The sequence below is a fragment of the Scylla paramamosain genome, chromosome 25 (genome assembly GCF_035594125.1).
Source record: "Scylla paramamosain isolate STU-SP2022 chromosome 25, ASM3559412v1, whole genome shotgun sequence".
Taxonomy (NCBI): Eukaryota; Metazoa; Arthropoda; class Malacostraca; order Decapoda; family Portunidae; genus Scylla; species Scylla paramamosain.
In genome coordinates, this window is record NC_087175.1 from 17,720,893 (window position 1) to 17,740,566 (window position 19,674).

The 19,674-nt window shown below is 36.7% G+C and overlaps 1 protein-coding gene across 2 annotated transcripts in view; it reads left to right on the forward strand.

Moving 5' to 3' along the window:
- Positions 1-1,241: 1,241 nt before the first annotated feature.
- LOC135113243 (zwei Ig domain protein zig-8-like) overlaps positions 1,242-19,674 on the forward strand; it is a 75,206-nt gene continuing 56,773 nt past the window's right edge. The window contains exon 1 of one of the 2 annotated variants that reach the window (XM_064028428.1): positions 1,242-3,023. In XM_064028428.1, coding sequence (XP_063884498.1) covers positions 2,838-3,023 — 186 coding nt within the window. In that variant the 5' untranslated portion in view covers positions 1,242-2,837. The remainder of the gene's footprint in view (positions 3,024-19,674) is intronic. The other variant, XM_064028427.1, reaches the window with a different exon arrangement.

Genomic DNA, 19,674 nt, shown 5'->3' on the forward strand with positions numbered 1-19,674 from the left:
ATATAACTGAGAAAGGTAGTAGTGTAGAATATTAATACTAAAAATAAATAACTATTTACAAGCCACGATAAAACATTATTCTCGATATCTATTATAAGTTTCCTTTCTCTTTCTTTTCCTGATAGTTCAGTTAAGTAACAAAGTAGAACATTAGTACTAAAATGCATTGATAAAATTTTCAAAGGCAAGACAAACAATATATAAAACACTCGATATTTATTATAAGTTCGCTTTTTTTTTTTAACTAGTTTAGTAAAGTAGTAATGTAGAATTAACTAACAATAGTAAAAATGCATTAATGAAATTTTCAGTGGTAAGACCTGAGCAAGATAAAAAAAATAAAGTCGATATGCATCAAAAAGTGGACTGAGGTGGTGAGAAAACCCAGGATGAAGAAGACATCTTTATTGCTCTCACTTCATCTTCTTTTCTTGCCACCACAATCAATTCATTCGTCAAATCTATGCAACATAATAACAAGTAATGAAAATAGAAACAGTAGTGCAGTAATAGTATAGAATGATGAGAAGGCATCAGTAATTTCACCACGAAAGGAAAGTGACGAGATTAAAGCTCAGTATTTTATATAAAACGATAAAAAAAAAAAGATACAAAAAGTATGAATGACTTTTTTTTCAGAGTCGCCATCACAGTTTCCATAGTTTTATTATTATGATTTTTCTTTCCTCTTTCTCACATGCGTAAATTTTTGCTGGCGTGAAATTTCCGACAAAGATTTTTTTATCTCTATACTTTTCAATGACGTTATTACCATTTTTACGGCGCCATTTTCACCATTTTCCCCGCCATATTTGTTCCCATTACTTTTGTTGCCTTTTTTATCGGGCAGTTTTCATTCTACAGACGCGGCACACCATTATTACACACACACACACAAAAAAAAAAAAAAAACGCATTGAAAAGTTTAACAAAAAAAAAAAAATTGCAAGACACCCGTTCATTTTTTTAATTTTATTTTCCCTACACTGTTTCTGCTTTTTTTTTTTATTTAAGGATATTATATTAAACTGAGCAGAAAGTCAGAATAATATGTGTGAGTTTCTGCCTCTCTCTCTCTCTCTCTCTCTCTCTCTCTCTCTCTCTCTCTCTCTCTCTCTCTCTCTCTCTCTCTCTCTCTCTCTCTCTCTCTCTCTTTCTTTCTCTCTCTCTCTCTCTCTCGCTCTCTCTCTCTCTCTCTCTCTCTCTCTCTCTCTCTCTCTCTCTCTCTCTCTCTCTCTCCTTTAACATAACCACTCATACATCCATCTTTACAAAAATTCTTCTAACACATTGTTGCCTCTTCCCAAACCCTCCCACTCCCTGTCTGTCTGCCTGTACTGGTACGAGTATGTTATTCCTGACAGCATTCCCTCTCCCTGACTATTCTCCACTCATATATTTTTTTTCATGCAAGTATATTATCCAATTAATTTTCCATCTTCAATCCATTATCTAATTCTGGATGATACTTTCTGACCTCTCTAAAGACTTGCACGATGTGAACTTTTTTTTTAGTTTTTCTTCCCTTTGCCAGTGTCCGTCTTTCATGATAAAACGGCATATCAACCCTAGCACAGTGTTCCCTCTTTCTAAACCTTTCTCACTCTGTTTTTACAAGTGCATTATTCCTGCTAACCCCGCTTTCCCTCTCCCAGAATCTGTCTCTCTCCATCTGTCTATCTTTACGTGTTTGCTTAGTCCTCCTGACACGGTTTCTTCTTCGTCCTACTTTTTTTTGTCTTTTACTAGTGTATTATTACTTGTGACAGTTTCCTCTTTCTTACTATTTTCCACTTTATTTGTCTTTACAAGCATATCATTCCTTTTGACAGTGTTTGCTTTTCTCGAATCTTTCCTACTTCCTGATATATCAATGAACCTTGGCTTTAAGTTGACTGTTATAGTAAATGATACCTGTATATGTTTTCAAAGGCCAATAAACTTGTCAGTTCTAATGTCAATGTCAATATATTAATCCTTTGTTTCCCGACGTGTCCCCTCTATTCGAGTTTTTCCAATGTCTGCTTATCTTTACATGTATATTATCCCTTCTGACAGTGTTCCATCTTTTCCAAGCTTCCCTCTGCCTGAATCCTCCCACTCATATCCGTTCACTTTTGCAGGCATATTAATCATGACACTGTTTCCTCTCCTCCAATTTTTACACTCTATTTTTGCGGTGCATTACCTTTGACGCAGTGTTACTTCTTCTTAAATCTGTTCCACTATTTGTATGTCTTTACAAGTATATATTTTCCTTCTCTCTTTGTCGTTGCTAATTCCTTTTCCCGATGTGTCCCCTCTTTCCGATCTTTTTTTCACTTTCTCTGGTCTGTCTTTACAAGTATATAAACCCTTCTGATGCAATGTTCTTTCTTTCTGAACCTCTGTATGTCTTTACTAATATTTTTTTTTTCTTTTCATGCCGTGTACCTCTTTTTTTTTCTGGCTTTACGAGTATATGTTTTGCTTCTGACTGTGTACCCTCTTCTCGAACCTTTTTCCGCTCTTTCTGTCTGTCTTTACTATTGTATGATTCCTTTTAACGCTGTGTCACCTCTTCCCTCGATACTTCCCCACTCTCTACCTTTCTTTACAAGTATATTAATGTTTCTGAGAGTGTTCCAGCTCTACGTATGTCTCTTCACAAGTATATTAATCATTCTGATACGGTGTTCCCTTACCCTGAATCTCTATCACTCTGTACGTCTCCTTACAAGTATACCAATTCTGGCAGTGTGTTCCCTCTTGCTGAATCTTTCCAATATCTATTCGTCTGTCTCTATGAATATACTAGCCAATCTGACAATTTCTCCTCCCCAAACCCTTGCTAGTATATGTCTATGTTTCCAAGCAATATTATTCTTCCTAACCCCGCGCTCCCTCTCCCCTCAGGCGTGGGTCTGGCGGAGGGGTGGTGGGGTCAGCCGCCGGAGTTCGGAGTGACGGACAGCAAGGTAACGGTGCAGCAGGGGAGCACTGCCAAGCTGCCCTGCGTCGTGTATCACCTCAATGACAAATCTGTGAGTACCGCAGAACCACATCCTACTCTGTTTGTGTTCTTTTCTCTTGTATTTTATTTTATTCATGTATTCTTGTTTTTCTTGCTGCTTCCATGTCATCTTTTTAACACGATATATGTTAGTTTTTCTATGCCAATTGTCCTTTCTTCTCTCTTTTTCCTTTGTTTTTTTTGTTGTTGTTTTTTCTAATACTTCACTGTAGAAGTGTCGTTTCCATTGTCACATTTTTTTTTTCCCCTTCTCTCATATGTTAGTTTTCTATGTCAATTATCCTTTCTTCTCTCTTTTTCCTTTTTTTTTCAAATATTTAATTGTAGAAAAGTTGTTTCCATTGTGTCACATTTTTTTCTTCTCTCATTTTTAAAGTTGGCGTCATATCTTTTTTTTTTATTAACAAGATACAAGTGACTGTTCTGTGTCACTTATCATCCTTCTTTCATTTCGACCTTTTCCTTTTCTCCCTTTCATTCATATTTTACACTTGTTGCCTTCATTAGAATTAGTGACTTTTTGTGTTACTTATCTTTTTTTTTTCTTCTTTTCCTTCTCTTTTCTCTTATTATACTGTAGAACTGTTGCGTACAATTTTTGGGGGGACTTTTCTCTTTAATTTTTTTTCTCTTTAATTATGTTTTTATGTTCTTTTTAACATGATTTTTTTTTTTTTGTCATTTATTCTTTCTTTTCTTAATTCTTTCCCCTTACAAAGCGTGTTTTTTCTATTTATTTATTTATTTCATCTTTGTGTTGTGTACCACCTCACTTCAAAAATCAATAAGTAACACGTGTCAGTTTGTTTCGTTTTTTCTGCTTCTCTAGTGACAGTTTCTTTTTTTCTTTTTTTTTTTCACAGAAGCGTCTTCCATCATATTTTTGCCTGTCATTCATATTGCGAAACTTTCTTTTTCCTCCATCTTTTCTTTGTGTCCCCTGGTGAGAAAGTTATTTCTTTTTCACTTTCCTTCAATCGCGTACCCCTTCCCCTCTCTCTCTCTCTCTCTCTCTCTCTCTCTCTCTCTCTCTCTCTCTCTCTCTCTCTCTCTCTCTCTCTCTCTCTCTCAAAATCCTTCATATTGTAGACAGTTGCTATATCTTCCTTGTCGCTTTAATTTCATCCTGGCTCTTCCCTCTCGTCTTTCTCAGAACTTTTTCTTTAAATTAAATGTATCTTTCTTTTTTACCTTTTGCTTTTTTTTTCATATGGTCACTTTCCTCCATTCTTTTCCTTCATACTCTTTCTTCATTTTCATTTCTTTTTCAGTTGATGTTTTCGCTTCTTTTCCAATAGATATCTTTCCTTTTTCATTTGTCTTGTCTTTTTTTTTTTTTTTTTACATTATCACTATTCTTCTTTCTTGTTTTCCCTCACGCACTCATTATTCTCAGTTGTTGTTTACTTTTTTCCTTTCAATAGTTTCTCTTATCTAACATATAACCCAACTTATCGCACAAATCATTCTCTTGTACGAATATAGAGATCCCATACCTCTACCGCACACTTTTCCCTGATGTAACACAAAACCCAACTTAATGGTAGCCAAAACTTCCATTAATCTCTATCATAAGGATTCCGTAACCTCTCCCGCACTTTTCCTTGCTACAAAATAGATGGCGACTTATCGTAAGCCAATCTCCTGGTAGAGTCAATAATAAAGATCTCGCAGCCCTCTCCCAGGAGCTCCTGCCTGGAATATGACAGAGCCCCGCTTAGGTACAGTATCCGATAAGATCACCCGCTATAAAGGCAGTGCTCGGGTCCTCGTCCAACGATAAGCATTGTGACAGCCTCGCATTTTCTCTTCATACAGCGGTCCCTCTTAGTAAATATTTTGGTGCAGCCATTAGCGCCTTCACTGCTGCGGTCGTCTTCGTTTAATATTTAAAGCACTAAGAAATATTTGCATGGAGACAGAAGAGAAGACCAGGAAGCGATTAAAATAACCTTGAGAAAACCAATTCAAGTAAGGAGATTGAGGACAGAGAGTGTGATGGAGGGGGTGAATTGTGGTAAAACTGCTAAGGATGTGAGTCACGGAGGAAGATGCAAGGATCAGAAAAGACTGGAGATGAATTGTACATATAGGAAAACGAGGAAAAGAAATGAAGAAAAAAAATTGTGGGCTAATTTTGTCTTTTCTACGGTACAAACAAAACTACTCAAGGTGTCAGTATACATAAGAAAGTTGTACAAAAAGTTTAGGTGTTCAGGGAGACAACTATCCACCACTGAAAGGAATTAAAGTCAGGTGTTCGTTTGTCAATGACAGAGCGAACAGGAAAAAAAATATATAGCACAGACTGGTTTACTGATTGCCAGTGAATGAAGCTTCTGAGAATTCCTGGCGTGACAAAAGAAAGAAAAAATGAAAAAAATGAAAAAAATTAATACTCGCTCGCACACGCACACGCACACTGCCTCAACCTCTCCCAACACTCGCACAAACTGAAAGAGCTTAACAAATATAGATACAAAGACAAGATAACACTGCCTTTAGACTACGTACAGCTAAGTAAACACACACACACACACACACACACACACACACACACACACACACACACACACACTATGTATACTTAGTCTCCATTCTTCATTTTACCTTCTTAAACCAAGAAAGACGACCTTTAGTTAGTCTCTCTCTCTCTCTCTCTCTCTCTCTCTCTCTCTCTCTCTCTCTCTCTCTCTCTCTCTCTCTCTCTCTCTCTCTCTCTCTCTCTCTCTCTCTCCCAGCAAGGCGTCCTGTCCTGCTCACCCAGGCTTCCAATTTTCCTTCACCAGTTCACTGATATTTTCATTTTCTTTAACAAAGCATCTCGTTTACTCTCAGATTTTACTTAATTCCCATTTTCCGCGAGGCTTTGTTAAGGAGAGGGGAGGCTTCGCTCTTTGTTGAAATATTCGTTTATTTATTCCTGGTTCCCTTTCCTCCTGCTTCCGACGTATCTTCAGTAACACACTGCACGAAGAGAAGGGTATAGGAGTGTGTATTATCTCTCTCTCTCTCTCTCTGTCTCTCTCTCTCTCTCTCTCTCTCCCCCAACACAACACACATACTAGTCGTATTCACAACAACCAACCACTACAAACCAGTCCCATTCTTTATTCTTGACAATGGGTGTAGGATTAAATAATTATTCATCCAATTGTCAAGAGCAAAAGTTTTACTCCCAATCTTCTGAAGTGGTCGTGGCGCTGCGACAGAAAACACTCGCTCCTTTCACGCTGCAGCAGGAAGCTCGCGGCGTGAAGGGGAGAGTGGCGGTGTGTGTGTGTGTGTGTGTGTGTGTGTGTGTGTGTGTGTGTGTGTGTGTGTGTGTGTGTGTGTGTGTGTGTGTGTGTGTGTGTGTGTGTGTGTGTGTGTGTGTGTGTGTGTGTTCGCTAAGTAATTAGTTGGGAGCTTGACATTTTTTAAGTGTCAGTGATTCTGCTTGATTGAGTGATAAAGAGGAATGGAGGTTTGAGAAGTTCGCTCTCTCTCTCTCTCTCTCTCTCTCTCTCTCTCTCTCTCTCTCTCTCTCTCTCTCTCTCTCTCTCTCTCTCTCTCTCTCTCTCCACACACACAAAAACGCTAATTTAACACTTTCCATTAATGCAGCGCCGTTCCCAGGCATCACCGATTGAGCCTTTTTATTCCCTTCCTGGAAACAAAGGCTTTATGAATATCAAGCGGGTGGCACGTGCACCTGACAGGAACCCCAGGCACGTGAGGTGGAGCTATTGATGTTCAAACACAGTACAATTCGTTGCCCCAGGTAGTGATATAATAATCTACCGAACTTCATGTCTATACTCGTACAGTGCATTGGGAACAAATGTGTGGACTAATGATCTATTTTATAGGAAACGATAATGGAAAGGATAATTGTTTGAAAAAATTAAGGGAAGTATTAATTTTTCAAGCATACTACAGTTAGTTACCAAACACTAGGTAAAGCGACAAAAAAGCACATTAAGTTAAGTAAAATACACTTGAGGAAAAGCAAAATTCGCGTAAAGCTATAAAACAGACACCGAAAACAGTAAGTGGCACATAAAGGAGTAAAACGCACTTGAGATAAAAATACAATAAATCTAAATAAAATCTACGGGATATAAAGCAAACCGCACATGAAGTGCAGTAAAACACGCGAGATAAAGTAACTTTAACATGTAAAGGCTGCAGAACAAAATGAAATAGAATAAAACACATATAAGGAAATTGAGTAAAACGCACTTCAAATAAAGTAAGACACACAGAAAATTATAAAACACACGTGAATTCACTTAAAATAAAGGAAACAAAGTAAAACACAAATAAAAGTTACAAAGCGCACACGAAATAAAGCAAAACACACTCAAAACTCATTACAACGCAAGAGATTCAACAAACCATGCACTAAAAGACATACAATCACGCCCAACAAAATAAACACACACACACACACACACACACACACACACACACACACACACACACCAAAACAGCGTCTTAGCGGGAACATTCTAAACCAAACATTACCCAGAACAAGACTTCCACGTACCTTAGGCAGCCTGGTGGTAACTGTGGTAGTTATGGTAGCTGTGGTGGTGGTCAGCTGCCTCTTGTTCAGAGTCACTTGCTCTTTCAGCATCTCTTTTTTTTCCACTCCTGTTTTTTCATGTGTCCTTGACCAGTGCCTTTCCTACATAATACAAAAGCACAGAGAGATTTCACCACCTGCACAAACGAGGATTCACAGCAATACTCACCTGAAAAGAGAGAAATATAAATACAATTACTAATATACCGGATAGAGTGAATTTATCAAGTATTAGCGATTATCATTAGTAATTTCCTTATCGATGAACAATTATATGATTAATACATAAGAGTGAACAAGAACACGTTAAAAATCTCCCACGATACCAAAGGGAAAATCAATTTGACTTTTATCGCTCGAGACAGACTAAAGCACTCGCCAAAGACAACAACTCAGAATAGCTAAGTAAATAATGCGTGAGATGAACAAGAACAAACATTAATTGGGAAATACGAATAGCCAGCTCCCGCACGACAACACGGGAAGAATTTATACTTCTATTACTTGACGGACTAAAACACCCACAGGAATGGGAATGCAACAGGAATGAGAGCAATCACATAAGAAGCCCAGAAAGTAAGCTGACTGCAAAATTTCAATTAACCTACACAAGGCAATTTCTAAACATACACACGTACAAACACAATAACAAGTCGAGTAACCTCCACCATTCCAGTGTGTTGTGCTGCTTCTCTCAACCTCAAGTCCTCTGATCTGCTGAGAATACATTGGCAAAATACATTGGCAAAATACATTGGCAAACTATGGTAATTTATAGATTAGAGGGAGATAAAAAGAGAAAGGAAAGTAAGAACATGAGGGAAAAATACAAGCAAATGGGCCTATACGTGGCAGTCCCTGCATAAATCATGCCTGATACAAGAGAAGAGATGCAAAAGGAGAGACAGCATGCAAAGAGAATGAGGAATAAGATGAATAAAATAAAGGAAATGGAGGACGACAAGGAAGATGGAAAGGAAGGGTGGAAGGACCGGAATGAAAGTGAGGTGGGGAGTCCTTTGATCTACTAAGAATCCAACAGAAAATTCTTATAATCTATAGATTCTCAGCAGACGAGGGGACTTAATTTTGCTAGAACACGAAACACAATGAGAGTAAGATAATTTATAAATTGTTAGCACACCAGGGAACTGAACTTTTAAGATCAAGAAACACAATGAAATAATTTATAGATTCCTGGCAGGTAACACAAATTAACTTTGAGGGAACATGAAACACAATAGGAGTAAGATAATTTATAGACTCTTGATACACCAGGAGACTTAACTTTGAGGGGACGCTAAACACAACAAAATATTTTACAGATTCTTAGCACACAGGGAGACTTAACTTTGAGAGAACACTAAACACAATGGAAGCCGAATGTTGCTCACCTTATGTCCATGACGATACGCAGGCTGGACTGGAACAAACATTAAGTCCCTCACACAAAAGCACTAAAAATGGATTAAATAAATCATACCATAAAGTTTTAACGCGCACCCAAACTGCCGAAACTAAATACATCATAGCATGCAGAGTTCGAGCGCTCTGAATTAAAGCGCTGGACTAAAAAAAAAAAAAAAAAAAGTATATAAAAAAAATAAAATAAAAACAGTTTAGTTGGTAATTTCCCGACTGTATATTACCACAATTATGAACAAAGTATACATAGTTGCTCTCGCCTCGCTGGGATAAATGAATATATGAATAAATAGCTAAATGAGTAAACTTCATACTGATAACTAAAAAGCACATAAATGAAATGCGTGCAGTAGATAATAAGTAAGCTTCATAATTCCAGCTTTTGAGTCATTTTATTTTCAACATTACTGAATAAATATGCCAGTGAATATTCCAGTACACAAATTCAAAATAACACATTGAAAATATGCAATTAATTGAGTACTTAAGTATGCTTAATAACCGATACTTATTTTATTTTTAACATTTCCCGCATTGCATAATAAAAATATCATTGGGTATTTAAATGCATGAAATTCCAAGTTAAAATAAAAACGTGTGAAAAAAAAAATAAATAAATAAAAAAAAAAAATATATATATATATATATATATATATATATATATATATATATATATATATATATATATATATATATATATATATATATATATATATATATATATATATATATATATATATATATATATATCAACATTTCTTTAAATAATTATAATTCGAAATAACAATAAAAACATGGAAAAAAAATATATGAAATGCTTCGAGTGAATGATAAGCACGTTTCATAATCATACCTTCTTTTATTATTTTTTATTATCTATACTGATGAATGAAAACAGCAAATAAAAAAAATAATAAAAAAATAAAATGGCTCAAGTGAATGACAAGCTCCCTTCATGACCCTAACTACCTTCTAATATTTTCCCATTTCTGCATTACTGAATGATTATAATAACAAATATTCAAACACTGGAAATTCAAAACAGAAAAAAAAAACATGAAAAAGATAAAAATGCATCGAATCAATGGCATGTAAACTTCATAAACGTTCCTTTTTGATATATATATATATATATATATATATATATATATATATATATATATATATATATATATATATATATATATATATATATATATATATATATATATATATATATATATATATATATATATATATATATATATATATATATATATATATATATATATATATATATATATATATATATATATTTTTTTTTTTTTTTTTTTTTTTTTTTTTTTTTCTTTTGTTTTGCATTACTGAACGAATATACCAACAAATAAATAAGCACAATTTAAAATTAGATAAAATATAAAAAAGAAGTAAAAATGCATCCAGTCCATGACAAGCACGCTTCATAACACAAACCTTCAAATTTAAATTCCCTGCATTACTCAACAAATAAACACGAATTAACATTTAAAATAAACAAACTTCAATACAAAATAATAAATCAATACCAATAAATATCTAAGAAACCAAACATCACTACAAAAACAAAAATAAATTCGAATAAATATTTAAGACAGGCAAATATCAACACAAAATAAATAAATAAATAAACGAATAAGCGCAATGTCGAGTAAAGCACAAGTGACTTACATAACCCCAGCTTTTTAACTCTCCATTCCTTGCCTCACTGCTCATTCTCAACTTAGGGAGTCGAGCCAAAGCAGCCACGTCACGAGTAGAGCTTCAGGAGGCCAAGTGGCGCCTCAGTGGACTGGATGCCGAGTGCTGTCTGAATAGCGAGTCACGATAAGGACCAGGCAGACTACAGCGACCACAAGTACCACACATGAGCATCAGATTAGACTAGAAACAGACCAGAAACAGACCACACAGACCACAGCCCTACAAAAGCATCAGATGGACTTGCGACAGACCAGACAGACAGGCCACAGAGACAGGCTAGAGAAAGACCACGCAAAGAGCACCACAGCCACCACCCACACACAAGCATAAGATAGACCACGGGCAGGCACCACACACAAGGCAATATTATAAAGTGCTTTGCTCTCTCGCCACCACTATTTTTAAAGGCCGATGAGATGATTAGTCGGGTTCTCAAGAGTGTTTCTCCTGTTAATAATGTAAATATCGTATTAATCTATCACTGGAACCATAAAAACACCCTTAAAATCCCGTGCCACTTCAACTACAGCTTTTTCAATTAGTAGACGTTCGGTTTGGAAATGTTTCAGAATACGGGTCACAATTATCAGACAGAGCAGAGGCAGACCACACAAAAGTATCATGCAGACTACGGTGAGATCAGAGGCACCACATGTACATATACAAAACATTCCTTGCGACGAAGGAAGAATGTTAGGAAGATTTTTTTTTTCATATTTATTTATTCATTCCTTTGTGATTTATTTATATATTTGGTTATTTGTTTGTTTGTTTGTTGGTTGATTGGTTGGTTTGTTGTTCGATTTACTTTGCCTATTTATTTATTTCACCTGAATTACTTATCTGTTTTATGTCATTTATTTATCTATTTATTTTACAAACACAACGACCAAGAAAGGAAACCGTATTCTAGTGAGCGATCCATTTTTACATGCAATCAATATGATTAGAAGACAGAGATGCTGTCACGAGTCTTACAAACACTACCACTGGATAGCCTGACCAACTCACTGACTGACTACATTGAAATGCGCCACCACAACGGGATCAGATTACAACAGAAAAGGATGCAGAAGTGAGAGTTTCTTTAGGGTTTCTTTCAAGTAGTAGCGGCCAGAAGTCTAGCAACACACTCACTCACCTCCAATGTATAAAGCGTCTTCCCTCTTAAATCCACAGAGTTTTTGTGAATCTATCCACTGTCTGCTCTTTGTAAGGTCACCGTCGTGAGATCAAACGCCTCAAAACTGAGGGACAAACACTGCATTGAAAGTGAATGCAGGTTATCCAACTTCTGAGCATGGCGACACAACACTATAGGGATGTGGTGCTGGTGTAAACGTTGTCCCCTGAGCTGTTGTGAATCTAACACCTATAAACTTTGTGCAAGGAGACTGTCGGGAGATAGGACACCTTAAAAATGAGGGGAAATGAGAAACGCAGTGGTAGTGAATGCAGAATATTACCCGACTTCTGCCCACGACAATACTAACACTACATGAATATGGTGCTGCAGAGGATTTTTAGCCGCACTACAATGGCAGTGACGCTGTGGTGGGGTGTTAGGCGCTGTTATGTATACTATATATAAGCTCCGAAAACTATCATTCCTCCGCATCAGCTCAGTCCAACCCATGTCTTATTTTTTTTTTATTTTTATTTATTTATTTATTTTTTCCGTACAAGCGCCACGACTGTAATCTGTTTCGTGTTTTATTAGCTGAGACAAAACTTTCGCCACCTGAGGACACGTAAGCTGGGTATGTAACCCTGACACTGACTGATGCTCTCGCCCACTGATTGCTACAAATATCCACGCTGTCTTTTCCATCGTGCGATAAACTGACTTTATATTACAATTAAAACTCTCAGATACCTGACCATTTGAATGTGTATGGTCCGGTACCTTGTAAATAAATACAGGTTTTGATAAGAAGAAACGTTAGTTTGTTTTAATTGTTCGTAAGATACCAGATTATCTAGATGTATAACCCGGTACCTTTCAAACAGATTAAACTTTTGGTGAGAACAGAGATAAGTTTGTCTCAGTTATTATTAGTAGTAAGATGGTTGGCTAATACATATATAATCCACTACCTTGTGAATAAATACAGTTTTCTGTAAGAAGAGAAGTCAGTTTACTTTAGTAATTACTATGATACCACAATATCGAAATGTATAATCCAGTATCTTGAGAAAAAAAAAAAGTTTTGGTAAGTAGAGAAGCTAGTTTGCTTTGGTTATGAGTAAGATAGTTGAAATACATATGCATAACCCGCCACCTTCCCAATAAATAAAAGTTTTGGTAAGAAGAGAAGTTAGTTCGTCACGCTAATCTTCACACCCTCGCTCTCACACTTCCCTTCCTCCCTGCCTGGTATTCGACGCACCATTCATCTATTATAAACCATTCGGACACATTTATTTTTTGTTCTTCAGTCACTTCTAAACATCGTATTAGCCAGAAATTTGAAGCTTTAATCTTATAATCCCATTTTTCTTTCATGTAGGCGTTTATGAATGTTTTGTGAATTCTTGCATATCGCAGTGAAGCGGAGGAGAGCAGCGGTCAGTGGAGATGTTGGGTGCAGTGTTCTCGTGTCCTTAGGGCCTCAGGCGGGGGAGTTACTGAGCATGAGTCGATGAGGATATAGAAACTGTGGTTTGAATCTCGTCCCTAACTTTGTACAGCTGGATATGACAATAGAGATGAAGGATAAGCACGCAACTTCACGGACCACAAATGACAAGAATACGTAACGGAATACATAACAAAATACAAAGTCAATGAAAAGGTTATAGAAAGAACTGTGGTTTGAATCTCATCCCTAACTCTTGCTGGCATGATGACAAGCATAAATGGGACATAAGCAAGTAGCTTCAAGGACCACAAATGACAGGAATAACTAAGAAAAAAAGAAAAGATAAGAGCATAGAGTTTTGCGTTTAATATTTTGCCCTTCAGTCTCTGTTGGTGAACATGATCAGCAGAAATGAAGGATAAACAATTTCATGGAAAGCAGGTAACAGAATATAAAATCAAGAAAATTAAGGTGGATAGAACTGAGGTCAGAATTTTGTCTTTCAGAAATCAAGAATAAGCTGAGGATGTCACGGAATGCAAGTGAAAAGAATACATGACATTACATAAAATCAAGAAAATTAATATAGAAAGAGTTGTGATTTCGACTTCCCTTTTCATTTGTTGATAAGATGACAAGAGGAGGAAAAGCAATATCATGGGCTGCAATTGAGAAGAATATTTAACAGAATATGAAATGAGAAAAAAAAAAAAAAAAGAAGAAATCGCGGTTAATATCAATTAATTTGACTCCTTTCTGATAAAGATGTGAAGTAGAAATGAAGGATAGGCAAGCAATTTTATGGATCGCAACCGACAAGAATACATAGCACCATAAAAGTCACGAAAACTGGTAAAGAAAGAACTGTGGTCAGATTTTTTTTTTTTTTACTTTTTTTTTTTTCTCCCAGCGAATATATAGGTAAAATTAAAGACACGCAAGAAATTTCATGGATCCCAAATGGCAAGAATACATAACAGAATATAAAATTAAGAAAAAAATATAATGAAAAATCTGTAATCAGATTTCCGTACCTGACTTTGTTGTAAATATGATGACAAATACAATTGTTGGAGAAGGAAGCAATTTTGTGGACAGGAAATGACAAAAATTGATAACAATACAAAGACGAGAAAAACAGCCAGCATAGGAAGAACTGCAGCCATGATCAGAATTCCATAGCTGACTTTCTGCCGGTATGACAAATAGAAACGAAAGACAAGCAAGCAATTTCATGGGCAGCAAAAGACAAATACCCAACAGAATACAAAAATCGAAAGAAATATTTTACAAGAACTGTGCTTTGAGTTCCACCCTTACATTTTTCCCCAGTGAATGTGATGGCAAGCAGAACTGAAGGATATACAAGCAATTTCCCGGACCGCAAGTGATAAGAATAAACAACAGAATGCAAAATCAACTGTGGTCGAGATTTCTTCTTTCACTTTCTGCCGGTGACAAAAATGACCAATGGAAATAAATATTGGTCATAAATAATCACACAAACATATGAACCACAAAAATTGGTATACATCTTTCGTCCCTTTTATTGGTGAACTCTGGAACTCTCTGCCTGTTTCTCTGTTTCCTCCAACATATGACTTGAACATTTTGAAGATGGAGGTTTTACGACACTTTTCCTTTAATTTTGGCTGATCATTCTGGCTTTATTCTTTAGTCACTGGCATCTTCAGTGGGCCTTTTTTTTTTGTTCTCATTTAACACTTGGCCCTCTTACATAAAAAAAAAAAACTACAAAATCAGCAAATCAGAATAATACAAAAACACAAAAAAATAACAGCATAAAAGCTGCTCCTCTGCATAAACTTATGAAATACAACTATAAGTATACCTGACAAAAGAGAACAAGCAAGCAATGAATCGCACAAAATAGCACAAAAGAATAACAACACATAGGAAAAACCAGTCCCCAGTACAAATCTAGCACAACATAACAAGAACATAAAGCACCAAAAGAAATGATAGTGACCAAATGTCCCTCTTACATATAAAGAATACAAACCCCATCAGGATACTAAGACAAAACAAATACAAGCAGAAAATTTGCCCCTAACATAAATTTCGCAGAACATAACAAGAACATAATGCCCCAGAAGAAATTTGGGGTCTATAATGAAACAGCAGGCCGGGCGATGCAATGCAACACACACACAATGCACCATAACTCTGGCGTAATGCAAGAATACACGCACACAATGCACCAGAAATGCAGCACGTGTACACAACGCAGTAAAGCACGTGAGCAATGCAATATATTATATAACTACAATGCAGCACGCACACAAACACATACAGAGAGAGAGAGAGAGAGAGAGAGAGAGAGAGAGAGAGAGAGAGAGAGAGAGAGAGAGAGAGAGAGAGAGAGAGAGAGAGAGAGAGAGAGAGAGAGAGAGAGAGAGAGAGAGAGAGAGAGAGAGAGAGAGAGAGAGAGAGAGAGACCTAGCATCCTCTCTTTATAATTCAAAAGCACCGGAATTTAATTTCTCGTTACTTTTTTTCCTTTTTTTTTATTTTTTTAGGGGGTTTCATTTTTCCTATACTGTTTCTACCATTCTCTCTGCTTCACTGGACCTGCTGACTTACTATTGATTAAACCTGCTTCCTGATTCCAACTGCTCCTACTGCCTGCTTGGTGTCGCTCATTGCCGCTAAATCCTCATAAGGTAATCAATCAGTTAGTTAGCCATTCATTAAATTAGTTAGCTACTCAGTCAGTTTGTTGGCTAGTTAGTCAGTCATTCAGTCAATCAATCATTCAGTTGGCCAATCCGTCACTCAGTCAGTCTGTTAGATATTTAGCAAATAAGTTAATTAGTTCGTTAGTAATATAGTCAGTTAGTCAGGCATTCATTCATTCATTCAGTCAGTCAGTCAGTCAGTCAGTCAGTCAGTCAATTAGTCAGTCAGTCAGTCAGTTAGTCAGTCGATCTAAATTATTACTGTCTTTTTTTCAAGCGGTCTCTAATTATCACAGTAATTTCTTGTTATCACTGCTTCCTCTTCCTCTTACTTCTGCTGCTCCTCCTCCTCCTCCTCTTTCCCCCACTTCTTCCTTCCTTCTACGAGCCTAATATATTTATTCCAAAATTTGACTATAAACTTTTACAATCCTGTTCCGTCTCTCCTTCCTTCCTTCCTTCCTTGCTTCCTTCCTCTCTTCCTTCCTTCTCTCGACATCCCCTTCTCCTTCACAGCAGCGAAAAGACACCTGTTGGGCAAAGAAGAGGAGGAGGAGGAGGAGGAAAAAGGTCACAATAAAAAGAGAAAAAGAACTCAGGTACAAGGGGAAAACCGTAACAAACCAGCAGGCCTACACGTGGCAGTATCTTAATGGAACATACGTGGCAAAGAGAGGAGGAGGAGGAGGAGGAGGAGGAGAATACAAAAAGAAAAACAAACAGTAACTGACCTTCTGGTTCTTGTAAGGCTGTTTAGTAACTACTTCTAACTAGCTACAGGGAAGAAAGACAGGACAGCACAGCAGAAGGCTCCTCCCCACCCACCACTTCCTGCAACTTGCCCTGGCATGAAAACTGATGGGAAAAGCACCATGCAGTATGGAAAAACTGACATGGAATTTTCATAGGAAAGGATGAAAGGAAGTTTTACTATTCACCCTACGGTGAACTCTGTATGCCCATCTGAAAATGAACGCAAATTTATAATAAAACCGGTTGTATGTAAAATGAAAAAAAAAATATATAAACTGCAGAGGCTATAGTTTTGTGTAATAATTCGGACAAGAAGAGAGCTTGTTAGTGATTAGCTTTTTAAGTATGTATTTTATTTTTTAATGATTCAATAGAATTACTGTTTACGATTTCTGAAGGAAGTTTATTCCAGATACTTACTGTGCGATTGAAGAAAAATTTTGGCGTTTTAAAAAACGCTTGGGTGTAATCTTGAATCCAATATTTCTGATCAGGTTAGAATAATCAGTGATAAAATGTTTATTAGCGTCAAAGTTGCAATGTACTTTAAAAATTTTGACCACCTCAATTAGGTCTCTTCTTATCCTGCGCTTCGTTAAGCTGAATAGGTTTAGTTTTTCCAGTTGTTCCTCATACGGCATATTACGCAATCTTGGAATCGAGGAGGAGGAGGAGGAGGAGGAGGAGGAGAAAGAGGAGAAGGAGGAGGAGGAGGAGGAGGAGGAGAAAGAGGAGGAGGAGGAGGAGGAGAAAGAGGAGGAGGAGGAGGAGGAGGAGAAAGAGGAGGAGGAGGAATACAAAGGGATACAAAGGAAAGCCAAACAGCAACAGACCTTCTGGTCCTTGCAAGGCTGTTTGGTAACTACTTCTAACTAGCTACAGGGAAGAGAGATAGGACAGCATAGCAGAAGGCTCCTCCTTACCCACCACTCCCTCCAGCTTGCGCTGGCATGGAGATAGTTAGGAAAAGTACCATGCAGTATGGAAAAACTGACATGGAATTTTCATAGGAAGGGATGAAAGGAAATGTTACTATTCACCCTACGGTGAACTCTATACGCCTGTCTGAAAGTTAATGCAATTTATAATAAAACGGGTATCTGTAAAATAAGAGTTTATTAGTGAATTTAGTAATTATTCGAACAAGAAGAGAGCTTGTTGGGGATTTGCTTTTAAATATTTGTCTATTTTATTTTTTAAATGATTCAATAGTATTGCTGTTCACAATTTCTGCAGGAAGTTTATTCCATATATTTACTATACGATTAAAGAAAAAATGTTTTGCCTCGTGGGATTTAAAACGTTTGGGTATAATCTTGAATCCATTATTTCTTGTTAGGTTAGAATGATCAATGGTAAAATATTTATGTGCATCAATGTTACTATATCCTTTGAAAATTTTGAACACTTCAATTAGGTCTCCTCTTATCCTGCGCTTTGTTAAACTAAATAGGTTTAGTTCTTCCAGTCGTTCCTCATACGGCTTACTGCGCAATCTTGGAATCATCTTTGTGACTCTGCGCTGTATCTTTTCTAGTTTTTCAATGTCTTTTTTGTAATATGGTGACCAGAACTGTACACAGTATTTTAGATGAGGGCGCACCAGTGAGTTATATAAGGCAAGTATAACCTTTTCTGATTTAAATTCAAAGGTTCTTCCAATGGACCCTACTAATTTATTTGCCGTCTTTACTGTTTCTGTGCACTGTTGACTCGGCTTTAGGTCGTTTGACATAACGACACCAAGATTTTTTTCTTTATCGGTGCTTGACAGTGGCATGTTATTCATTACATATCTCGCCTGAACATTGTTGCTTCCGATATGTATAATTTTACACTTTTCTGTATTGAATCTCATCTGCCATTTTCTGCCCAGCTTGTTTGTTTATTGAGGTCACACTGCAGTTCCTGCCATTGTGACACAGACGTTACTCTACTTGTTAATTTTGTGTCGTCTGCAAATTTACTTATTTTGCAATTCATCCCTTCATCAATATCATTAATGTGCATTATAAAGAGTACTGGTCCTAATACAGAGCCTTGAAGAACGCCGCTGTTTACCTTTTGCCACTCTGATTTTTTTCCATTTATCACAACACACTGTTTTCAGTCAGAGAGCCAGTCTCTCACCCATTTCAGGGTGTTTCCAGTAATGCCGTGAGCTTTTACTTTACTTCTTATGGGGAACAGTGTCGAAAGCTTTCTGGAAATCAAGGTAGATAATATCAACAGCTTTTGTCTCGTCATACGAATTAAATACTTCATAAAAGAAGTCTAGTAAGTTCGTTAAGCAGGAACGCTTGGTTTTGAAACCGTGTTGCGAATCCTTTATGATTTTATTTTCTTCTAAATATTTAACAATTTTATCTCTGATTATTGTTTCCATCAGTTTGCACACTACTGAAGTGGGACTGATCGGCCTGTAATTGGCTGGGAGAGATTTACTTCCTTTTTTTAAATATTGGCGTGACATTTGCTAGTTTCCATTCGTAGGGAACTTTATCCGCTTGTAAAGTTTTATTGAATAAAATTGTAAGCGGCTTCACGAGAGGAGGAGGAGGAGGAGGAGGAAGAGGAGGAAGAGGAGGAGGAGGAGGAGGAGGAGGAAGACGTGTATCGGTGCTGCATGACGTGTTGCACAGCTGAGCAGGTAACGCAAACAAAATTTCGTAGTGATAAATACGTGACAGGGCAACTCCTGCATCAGTCCCATTCGAGCTGCCCGTCATTATCATTATTATTATTATTATTATTATTATCATTATTATTAATATTATTATTATTATTATCATCATCATCATCATCATCGTCATTATTGTTATTATCAAGACATCAGAGACGAACGGACTTCCTGCATGTAAGCATTGTACATTTTTTTTCAGTTACTTTATGAAAGAATCAAACGAAGAAAAA